The 12,110-nt window shown below is 38.3% G+C and overlaps 1 protein-coding gene across 4 annotated transcripts in view; it reads left to right on the plus strand.

The window, feature by feature from the left end:
* Positions 1-12,110, plus strand: part of DDC (dopa decarboxylase) — a 120,199-nt gene that overhangs the window by 71,694 nt on the left and 36,395 nt on the right. For all 4 annotated transcript variants that reach the window (XM_043540447.1, XM_043540448.1, XM_043540446.1 and 1 more), the window contains 2 exons: positions 428-522; positions 4,963-5,030. In XM_043540447.1, coding sequence (XP_043396382.1) covers positions 428-522; positions 4,963-5,030 — 163 coding nt within the window. The remainder of the gene's footprint in view (positions 1-427; positions 523-4,962; positions 5,031-12,110) is intronic.

Consider the following 12,110-nt stretch of genomic DNA (forward strand, 5'->3'; position numbering starts at 1 on the left):
CCAGCAAAGTTAAAACTCGTGTTGCTATTCCAGTTACAAATATTGAGAGCTTTTTTTATAGAAATTAATTAATGTCACTAGTTTTTTTAAAGAATACATATTTTTAAGCATCCTGAATTGATCATAAATTGAGATTGTGTATTGCAAGTTACTAGTAAATGGAGTGTCTAAGGGCTCGATCCTGTTAATAGAACTGTGGAGATGGGAAGGGTCTGTGTGCATGGATTCTTTAGCAGAACAGAGGCCTATGTGATGTGACCTCTTAGAGCTCTGTCCTAATTGAATTGATAAAATATGAATGGCAAAGAAAAAACAAAATTGCAGGGACTGCAAATCCCCTCTAGTCACTTGGTCTAATGCAAATTAGGAAAAAGTTTTAAAGAAAAAAGCTGTCTTTGCTTATTTAATTTCCTTCATTTTTTTCCAGGCAATAAGGAGAATATCTGGATGCATGTTGATGCAGCATATGCAGGGAGTGCTTTCATCTGCCCTGAATTCCGACATCTTCTAAATGGCGTGGAGGTTTGTGATGCTCCCCAGGGGTATTTAGGGTTGCGTGGCACCTCAGCACCACCTACCCTTAGTGTGAAACAGTCTTGTCTGTGCCTGCTGTGCATTAGCTCCCTGAAACCAACAACCTCTGGCAGTAAAAGCCTTCCTGGCCCCCGCAGGCCTCGCTCTCTTTGTACAAGAAGTGATAGGCACACACCAACTCCTGAATACTCAGAGTGTTCCCTGAAGTTTCCAGCCCCTTATCCACTGGACGCTCACAGTATTGCCAGAGCTGCTGTTCCCAAAGGACAGTACATACCAGCTTGTAAGATTCAACTGAGGACCATCACTTTGTTTAACATAGGGGAGGGTGTGTGTAAAAAATGTATACATCTAGGAATAGAGAATGTAGGGCAGTCTCACAGGATGGGGGACTCTATCCTGGGAAGCAGTGACTCTGAAAAAGATTTGAGGGTCGTGGAGGATAATCAGCTGAACAAGAGTTCCCAGTGTGACTCTGTGGCCAAAACAGCTAATGAGATCCTGGGGAAGCTCGCATAGGAGCAGAAGGTTATTTTACCTCTGTATTTGGCACTGGTGTGACCGCTGCTGGAATACTGTATAGTGTGTCCAGTTCTGGTGCCCACAATTCAAGGAGGACATTGATAAATTGGAGAGGGTTCAGAAAAGAGTCATGAGAATTATTTTGGGGAAGTTCTATGGCCTGTGTTAGACAGGTGGTCAGACTAGATGATCACAATGGTCCCTTCTGGCCTTAAAATCTATGAATATTGGAAACAAATGGTTACATGGAAAACAAAATCATAACATGCTTTCTAGACACTAAATGTGACTAACAAGTTACTTTAATCTAAAGCTGTTTATCTCACCCAAAGTTCTCTCCAGCGTACACCCCTTTTTTTCTTTAATATGGAGATATACCTATCTCATAGAACTGGAAGGAATCTTGAAAGGTCATTGAGTTGAGTCCAGTCCCCTGCCTTCACTTTAGGACCAAGTACCATCCCTTATTTTTGCCCCAGATCCCTAAATGGCCCCCTCAAGGATTGAACTCATAACCCTGGGTTTAGCAGGCAATGCTCAAACCACTGAACTATCCTTGCCCCCGCCTTTCATGAAGCAAAAGTGCTATCCTCTTACTTCCTCAGAAAAGGCTGCCAGGGCATCCCTTTCCTCCCTATGCAAATATATTCAAGTAAATATTTGATATGTACCTCAAGGTACGGTTCTCTCCCCTGCTGTGTTCACTGTCCTGTTAGTTCTGTCTTACAATCCTTCATTTGCATTCGGTTCAGACTGCAGATAGGAGACCCATTGTAAACAAGATAAGACTCAATTTAGATGTAAACAAATAGATGGAGAGACATCTCAGTCTGACAGCAAATCTGTTTTTCACTCTTCCTTGTGTCTAATACCTTGATACAGAGCTTAAGAACATGTTTTCAGTGTATATCCATAACTCCTTACATAGTCCTGAACATACATTTCACAATTATATTGATGACGAATGTGACACTGGCTTTCATTTCAAACCTCACATAAAATTCTTTAGTCAACCAGAATGTACATCGTAGAATCAGGAGATTCCTGCAACCCTCCTACACACTCTCTTGTCAGTTGGCATTAAGAGGTTCTTGGGTCACAAAAAGTGAACAATATTTTTTGTCTTTTAAAACCAAAAAGAAAGGCTCCATAGATTCTTAAACCCCTACTTTCCTGTGACTGTAACCCAGAATTCATGCTTGATGAAGATGCTGCACTTCTGTACAAAATATCAATAGTGATGGGTAGAAACCAAACTTTGTATAAGTCTGGCCATGTTGGCGAAGAGGATTTCCTTCCTCTGGCCCCCCAACACTTCCCTCTGGCACTGTGAAAAGATATTGGAGGAGGCACCATATGTTTGTGTGTTTTACCACAAGCCCTTGCACTCAGCCAGTCTAGTCCCTGTCCCCATCCCACAATGATCCCCAAATCAGCAGAAACGACTCTAAGAGGACCTGGGAGTTGCTCCTTTCCACAGTTTGGATCTTGATCAGGACTTCTTTTAAGTTCCAAGTAGGGCAGATTATATCAAAATGTTGGATTGTTGATTCAGTCCACTATCGAAACAGGGGTCAGCTGTTAAATTCAATCCAGATCTCCCCTAAATTTAGAGAAAGGGCTGTATGTCCAGTGTTTTGGTTTGGGCCCATCTTTGTCATCATTCAATAAGTTTGTCCTACAGGCTAAGCTACAAAAGGCAGCAACCTAAACTCATAACTGTGTTCTTAGGCACATTTGGGAGGAATTTGTTTAAATAAGGTCACATTAAAAGATTTGAGAACCATTGATCCACTTTTGATATGCTCCTCCTGGGAGTGAATCCCCACAGCTGCTTTTAGAGCATAAAATTTGAGCAAAAATGCAGAGTTGAACACAGACAAACTTGCTCCACAGAGAAGCGAAACTTAGCTTTGCCAACTCTCACAATTTTATCATCTCAAAAACAGCTTTTGTTTCGTCATGATTACCATGTCAGGTAAAACCATTTCTGCAATCTTTACACACAAATTTACTGTTCAAAATACCAAGTAGCACTGAATCAACCCAGCCTGAGAAAGGGTGACTTTTGCCTAAATATCCTGGTAGAGAATATTTTAACATCCTAATTCTATAAAGTTTAAAAAATATAACAACCACTATCTCACCTGTTTTGAAAGTAAGACATAGAAGTATTACTATATTCTTCCTAAGGGACATATATTGTAGGGTTACCAACCCTTCAGGATTGTCCTGGAGTCTCCAAAAATTGAAGATTCATCTTTAATTAAAGATTGTCATTTGATGAAACCTCCAGGAATACGTCCAACCCTACATATAAGGCCAGACTGTGGCTGTGTCTATAACAGATGGCGTTTAATATTTGAAAATGAGTCAGTTGAAATTTTCTTCCAATAACTTTCAGGTTCTTTTTTCTTTTCCTCTTACTGAGTCACTTGGCACCTAGTTGCTCAGATAAGGGTGCTGCAATTTCCTGATGCTCCCCTCACACCATCAGATAAGTCCTTGTCTTCCACATCAGTGGAGAAAATATCTGTTTGGTAAAGACAGAAATTTAAACAGAGCAGCTCTGACAGATAGACTAATAAAGGAGGAGGAAAAACTAACAAACAAAGCATTTCTCTCTCATTCTCTTTTTTTATCAGCAAATGAAGCTTGCTGTAATTTCCTGTGTGGGTTTTATTAATTATTTTAATGGTTCCTGTAGGAAATGAATCAACATCCATTGCACAGCCAGCATCTGTCAGTGTAGCAACTATTCAACAGCTCTGAATAGATTCCCTACCTCAGATATTAGAAAGATAAAAAACTTCTCCAACATGAGCAACCACTGCCCTTTCACCAAAGATGAGGAAGTTAATGAGAAACAAATGTGAAAAGATAGCTATTAGGTGGCGACTGGTGCTTCAAGATCCCCACTTCTCCTTTTGTGTCCCTGATATTCAACATCAATGGCTGTCATAGTACCTAAACGAGAAAACTTTCAACACAAATGTCCTTCATGCCTTTCACTGCATGGGAAGCTTCTATCCTGAATACATGTCGTGCGAAGTTGATATTGTCAAAAATGTAATGTATAGCCATGCATTCTGTGTAGAACTGGTTGAAAGTGGGTTTTTTTGTATAAATTTGGTTTAGATGAGAAATGACTCTTTGACTAAAAGAAAAAAATTTAGGGAAAAAATTATTTTTGACCACCTTTAATTCTGTGTTTAGACTGACTGAAACACAATTCTAGATCAAAATCTATTACCTGTGTGTGTGCGTGCACATATGAAATATATTTGTATGTTTATAATATTAATTTCTCACTCAGTGAAATCTAGGAACTCTTGAGTAGAAAATGGGCTAAAAACCAAAACTTGGGATGTCTTTTGTTTATAATGAGATTTTCTTGTTTACATTGAGATGATGTTTATATAAGATATATATTAAAATAAAATTCAAAACATCTATATTAAAAGCACATTATCAATTGCATAAGTCAAACATTCAAGATTTAGGAGATGCCAGAAGTTAGGTTGTCCAAGCACCCTGAATTCTGCTCCCTTGTGTGTATGCATAATGGCTCTGATTCAGCAAAGTGTACTTAAGCATATGTACAATTTTGAGCAAGCATATAGTCCTGCTGACCCCTGAAGGCTTACATGAGGCTTACGTGGTAGATATTCCTTTTGCTGGTCCTCTGTGCAGGAGAAATTTCACCCAGCATGCACATATAACTCTCATTCACTTTAGATGGAGCTACATTATGTATTATCTTTAAAGCCACTTTTCAGGAAAACACTTAGTTTGTTTTAGTGCTGTCCTGAATCTGGGTGCAATTGGCAAAATTTACAGTGCTTTTATAACTTGGAGACTCTGACCCATATTTTTTCTAATTCTTCTTTTTTTTAACCCTGTCAGTTTGCAGATTCATTTAACTTTAACCCTCACAAATGGCTCCTAGTGAATTTTGACTGCTCTGCTATGTGGTAAGTAATACAGGATATATAAGGTTGTCAGAAATAGTGACCTTTATGGTGAAGCACACTCTTTCTAAACAAGAAAAGGAGTACTGGTGGCACCTTAGCTCAAATAAATTTGTTAGTCTCTAAGGTGCCACAAGTACTCCTTTTCTTTTTGCGAATACAGAGTAACACGGCAGCTACTCTGAAATCTTTCTAAACACTTATTCCCTTTTTCACATAGATATATGGAGTTTTGTGTAGTGTTTGCCTGAGTGAATGATTCATAGTAGCATGATAAATTGTTTGACTGAGGGGGTAGAAAACCAGAGATGGGTCCGAGCCCTGAAGTTTGGAGCTAGACATGAAAATTCAGGGATTCAGATCTATTCCGTTTTGTGCCCATCATTTAAAGAAATGAATTGCACATTACATCAAGCTTCTTTCTCTAATTTGATATGGTCTCTCTGAGTCTTGACTGCACACTTTAAAGGCCTTTGTTTATAGAGTCTGGACTTTAGTAGATTCAGAGCAAAGTGATTCAAAAAAAGCCTTTGTAAATGTTTTTCAATGATTTTCATTATTCATGTGTGAGGAGCAAGACTACATTTTGTGTTCCAAAGAAGTGCCACAGAGAAACCTGCAGGTACATCGGGGACACAAAGCAAAATGGCCTAAAGGAAACAATCATCATCACAAGGAGAATAATAATAAGCAGAATAATAAAAAATTCTCATAACAGATAGTCCCATAGCTAGGACTTAGAATTTCCCAACAAAACTAAGTGTACTGCCAGCATCTTGTAGTCACCCACCATCTGATTATACTGATTACCAAAAAGAGCTGCTCAGGAAATGGTAAATATTTTCCATGAAAAATTTCAAAAGAAACTTTTTTAAAAAAAATCATTTTTTAAAACAGTTCAGTTTTCAAAAACTGGGGGGGAGGGGAAATGCCTTTCCGTTTTTTGTTGAAAAACTAAAATTTTCATTTTGGAAAAAAGGCTATTTTTCATTTTAAAAAAATCAAATGAAAATTTTGGAACAGTCCTAATTATCAATACTTTCCCTCTCTCTTATCTTCAGCATTACTAATGTGTAAAAACATGAGACTTATGTGCCTATGGCTTCATCCCTAGTTACAAATGTACATAACACCATGTAATAGGATTTTTTCAGCTATTAGGTTAGGGTTGCTAACTCTAAACTGTCCAGATCAGTGTCCTACTGCACATGTACTTCTTTTTGGTAGGTATCAGTAGGTTATTATGATTATTCATTACTGTAGCACCTAGGAGCTCTCATCATGAACTAGGACACCCACTGTACTAGATGCTGTGCAAATGCAGAACAGAAACAGTCCCTGTTTCTCATGTTCTGATTCTGCCTCATTCTTACTGGTAGTCACATCTCAATAAAGAGTATTTTGTGGTTTAGAACCAAGCCCCTAGAGTGTAATTATCTCATGATGGATGTGTGTCTCTGTGTAGACATTAGAAGGGAGAAGGGCGGAATTCGTTTTCTTGCTTCCCATTCAACTCCCTTTCATGATTCAGAGAACCAAGTGTCCAAGAAGCCACTGATGGAAGTGAGGAAATGAACCATCATACTCTTGGCTTTCTCTCTCAATTCAGTTCTCATAAATTAACGAGCCTTTTATGGCAACAAAAACTAATAAGAAGAAACTCAGTAGCTGGATTTATGAGCAGTTAGAGCAAACACTTTTCGTTTCTTTGAAAGGAAAGTAGTGTAAATCACAAAATAACTACTGAGTGGTGCAATATCTAGACATTGTTAGAGTATGAATTTGCTCTTCCTTGCACGGACATAAATCTATGGAGTTACAACAATGTAAAACTGGTGTAAGTCAGAGGAGACTCAGGCCTTTAAGAGGAGATTTTCAAAGGCACAAACAGCAGTGAGATGCCTCACTTACATTTGTGCCTTGGAAAATCTCCCCCTTAATCCCTTCCCCTCATAATTCTGTGTAGCCAAGGTAAAAATATATAAAAACAATTACAAACTCATTTTTTGAATTGTATTGCCCCTACTCTGCCAAAGCCCAGACATTTAAAAATTTGTTTATATGTGTGTATACACAATTGCAAAAAATAACCTTAAAAGAATTCACTCAAAATTCCGGGCAACCTTAACTTTGTAAAGACCAGATTCTCTTCATTTTGAATTCTTTACTTGGCAACTTTAACATTTTGAATGTAGTTTTTTAAACCGAATTTACCAGGGTTTGTGGTGGCGGTTTATCATGACACACAAATTCTATGATGTAGAACAACTTTCTAGACAGCACTCGAACAGTAAACTCACACTTTGTGTGTTGGTTTGTGCATAACCCTATGGAATGAGGTAGGGTTCCTCCCAGACTCCAGAGGCATATAGTCTCAGTCCTTGAGGTAGTTTGCAATTCACTGTGGATGGATAAACTATACCTATTTAGTTCTCAGTCCACAAAGCAAGGTCCCTATAAATCTTGTCCAAACCTGGGTGCTTAAAGTTAGGCACATTAATCCTAGTTTAGACCCCTAAATAAAAGTAGCCTGACTTTCACACGAGTAAAAACCTGCAGTTCCTGTTGAAGTTAATGGGTGCTCTGAAGCTCTGACAATCAGGCCTCTTTTAGTCAGGTGCCTAAAATTTGAATTTACATGCATAATTTCACACACCCTCCTTTCCTCCAACCTGGGTCTCTGGAGCTGCCTCCAGGGGAAGTAGGAAATGGAACTGCCATCTCATGGGCTTCCACATGAGGGTGGGAGCCACCTCTGTTGGGCTCAGGCAGGGTCAGGCTTAATTCAACCCACTTCTCCCTATTCCTGCAGCAGTTCTGGCAGCCATCAGGGCCTCTCTTCCTTTCTCTTTAAATGCACTATTAATTAGTATTGTTATTTTATTAGTCTGATTTTTTTATTATTAATAAAATGATCCTGTTGGTATCAAGAAAGAGCAAAACCACTCCAGCCAGGCCAATAACACTAGCAGCAGAATACCTTCATTTTACTCCTCAGTAACACTGAATGATCCCAATGAGACCTACATTTTTATTTGGATCATACAGATATAACAATGTTGGTTTCTGACCCACAGAAAAGCCTTGGGGGAAACAAACCTCCATACATGAAAGCAACTGTCTCCAGACATATGATCTTCTATGTGTGGGCAGCACGATATTCCATTATTATTCCTGCTGTATTTTCCCCAATAACTTGAAAGCTTTCCTTATTGCCCTACTGGATTACCACTTTGTGTTACTGTTCACATACATTCATTATCTATGTGCTGCTAGGATGAGTTACCTTTCATAGCACTATTGCGGGGCACTGTTTTGTTTGTTTGTTTTCTCTAGCTAATCTTTTGCATCAGTCACTTTCTCTGCCTCATCCTTCCAATGAATCACCTTTCCCATAGATCCAGTTAATCAGTCAAAGGGGGTAGGGGGGGAGAAGCACTGCTGGAACAATCCAGCACTCCCAAATTTTCTGCAAAGCAACTGCAGAAGTCTCTTCTAAGCAAAGCTGTGATACTTACTGTAAATGACCTCCTTTAGCAATTTGCTCCATTAGATTTCTCCCTCGGGTTCAAATACAATGGTGTTTACATCTATACACATGCATGCACAGGGCCAATTTCTTATTCTTGCCTGTCTAATCTGCCAAGGCATTTATGCTGTAGTTATCTGAGCACTTCAAAACCAAAGCCTGAAATGCATAGGAATCCCTATAATATTGGTTGTGGGTCTGATCTAAAACCAGAAGGACACATTTCTGATTCCATCAGATAAAAGATCTCACAAAAGCAGCTGTTCTCATAAGATTTTGATTCCGTATAGAGGAAAATCTCATGAGTTCTGGGAAGATTTCTGCCACTTTGGGCTGAAGCTTCATGGGAATACATTGCAAGATGTTGGTGCCATTAGGGCCTCGCTTCAGCAATGCACTTAAGCATGTGCTTAAGTCCCATTGATTTAAAAAGGGAATTAAACATGTACTTAAAGGTAAGTATACACGTAAGTGCTTTGCTGAAGAGGTGCCTGAGGCCAAGCCTGAACCCAAATCCTGAACTGCAGCCTAAACACAGTCCAGGTTTAAACATCACCTCTCTTAAGAATGGGAATTCCACCCAATACAAAGGCGCAATACTAGATAGGAATATATTCATAAAGGTTGGGATTTTCAAGGAGCCTGAGGGCTTGTCTACGTGGCAATTTAGTGTGCAGTAAGCCAGGGTGTGATCTACAGCTCACAATCCTGCCACACACTAACTGGCCAGTTAGACCCTGCTATCATACACTAAAAGGTCCATAGTGCACTTTGACCTATTGCTGTTCCAAAGCATCAAAAGTGCACTAAGGAACTTTTAATGTGTGATAGCAGGGTCCACACAGCCAGTCAGTGTGCAGGAAGCCAGTGTGCTCTGGATTCACAACCTGGCTTACAGCACACTAAATTGCCAGGTTGAGTAGCCCTAAGGAAGTGAAATGGGAACCAAGTGCCTAACTCCTTTACGACCCTTCAAAAATCCCAGCCAAATATGTCTAATAATGGGTAAAATTTTCAAAAGCATTTATGTGATTTAGGAGCCTAAGTCCCACTGAGGTTTCAACCTAGACACCTAAGTCACCTAGACACTTTTTAAAGTTTTACCCAATATTTAAACACTGCCATTTCTTTTTCCTACAACATCTTAGGCAAGCAATAAGAGTTGTAATGAATATTTACTGAATAAATAAAATAGTGGCACAAACTAGCACTGATATAGTTTGGGATTGGAGACATTTTGGTTATAAATGTTTGTTTAAAACAAAAAAGTCACTCCAGCTTGCAACTGCACAGAAAAGAATGGTTGGCACCTTTGATAAGGTCAATTTAATACAGCCACACGGAGAGAGAAGTACATTTTGTATCCCAGTGGTGGGGTTGATGGGTCCTCCCTCAGAGACTCTAAACAGGAAATACTTGTCATTTTGCCTTAGCTACTTGTTAACCACACTGATTTGTTTTGAAATAAAATAGGGATAAAATTCCTACTTTATGTAAGTGTGAAAAAAAATCACTCCAGGTTAATACTCAGCAAACAAAATCTTGACCCAGAAGGAATTTTTTCTTTTACAATTTTTTTAAATGGCTTAAGTGTTTCAGTTTTCAGGCTTGAAGAGTTTACTGCATACAGGGAGCTTTTGAACATATTTTTTAAAAAAGGAAAATGTTTTTTATAGTTTAAAATAAAATTTTACAAGGAGTTAATCTATAATAAGAAGTAATCACTTTGGTTATTTTCTTTATAAATTAAAATTGACATGATAATTGAGGTCTTTAAAAGCTGCAGTTGTGCAATCAAAATAAGTAACTATTTTTCATAATAATTTCATTATTCTATTCAGAGGGATTTTTATTGTGCACTTGGGGGTATGAAGCTTTAATGTGCAAATCTCAGCCAGCTAGATCTTAATGGGTCTATTAGCATGACTTCAGATCTTTAAGAAAGCTTCAACCCCCATAAGGTATCAAAGGAACTTTCCAAAATAGGTACAGAGACCTTAAATCAGACAGTGGTATGCACAGATGAAGGTAAGGGCATGACTTAAACCCTCAGATGTATTCAGTGGCAGAAGCTAAAATCCATTGTGGGGAATCTTAACTATTCAGGACAAAATTTAGACCTGGTGTGTGCAGATGCAGCTCTGTTCGCTTTGTTTCTTAGGATTTTAGATTTTTTTAAAATAAAGCCCTCTCAAATAGACATTTTCTTATTGTCAGATAGAATCTTTGAGACTTTTATCTGGGAAAGACCATATCCCCTTTAAAACAATAACATCCGTTTAGTACTTGCAGGGCTCACCAACACCATTGTTTCTAATAGTTTAAATATTCAACTATGAGCTAGTAGGAGTGGGAGCTGAAAACATTTAGCACCTTTTGAAAAAATTGCCACACCATAGCAAATGTTTAATCAGATTTCCTTTCTCTGGTATTGATCAATACTGGATGTTGCAAAAGAAGGGGTCCATTCTAATGATTCATTACTTCATACCTCCATAGTATGGTAGCAGTTTCCTCCTGACCCCACTTGGCCCAGGCAAATAATTAAGCAGGCATGTAACTTTGTGCACAAGTCCCATTGATGTCAACTGCTGCTCATGCGCTTAAAATTATGCACCTGCTTATCTCCGTAAATATAAGGAATGAGTGTTATCTTTTGGAACATGATATTGAGCATATATAGAGTGTGTGTGTATTTGACATATTCTTACATGCATACAAAGAGTAAGATATTGGAAATTAGATGTTTAGGTAGAAATTTACAAATAATTCCAATTAGAAAAAAACATGCAGAATATTGTACAAAGAAATAGGATTTGTTGACCATTTTCTCTTCACTGTCCCACACTAATGTTCTTAGTTATTTTATCAAATATTTACATACCTAATATGGTGACAAAATAGTCTCTACCTTTGGGGTATCTAATCTCATTTTATGTATAATGCCCATTACTTGTTGTGTATGAGTGACTCCCTCTACAAATAAAGATTATGCCATCAAAATATTTATTATTACCAATCAATATGATGTAGCTTCTTCCCTTTACAAGAAAAAAATATTTGCTTTTGAAAGTTATTCCAGCTACACTGCCCACTAGTTTTACACTCAATGGAGCTTGTCTTTCAGAGATCATTACGTTATATCAAGCCTTCAAAGCCCTGGTACCTTTGACATTGCAATTGCTTCAACATATAGCTGGAAATCTTGCGTTCACCACTAATTCTACTGTTGTCTTAACTAGCTCACATGTTCTGGTGTGAGTGCCTGTTTTCCCTGTGGAAAGACTTTGGGTGTGTTTGTTTCCTGTCTGTTTTTTTAAAATATGCAGTAAGAGTTCATTGCTGCAGACCCTAACTTCAGGGCTTCATGCTTACCACTGTGTGAGCGGTGCCATTGTAGCAAATAAAGGTTTGCAGGATTGGGCCCTAAATAAGGAATAGACAGTACATTGGAAATATGTGACTGACACTGATTTTCCTTATCTGATTTCCTGACCTAATCACCATTTAATTGTCTTTTTTCCTAGGTGAGACAATGCTGTGATAATCTAATC

Source organism: Chelonia mydas, chromosome 2, assembly GCF_015237465.2.
Source record: "Chelonia mydas isolate rCheMyd1 chromosome 2, rCheMyd1.pri.v2, whole genome shotgun sequence".
In the NCBI taxonomy this organism is placed as follows: Eukaryota; Metazoa; Chordata; order Testudines; family Cheloniidae; genus Chelonia; species Chelonia mydas.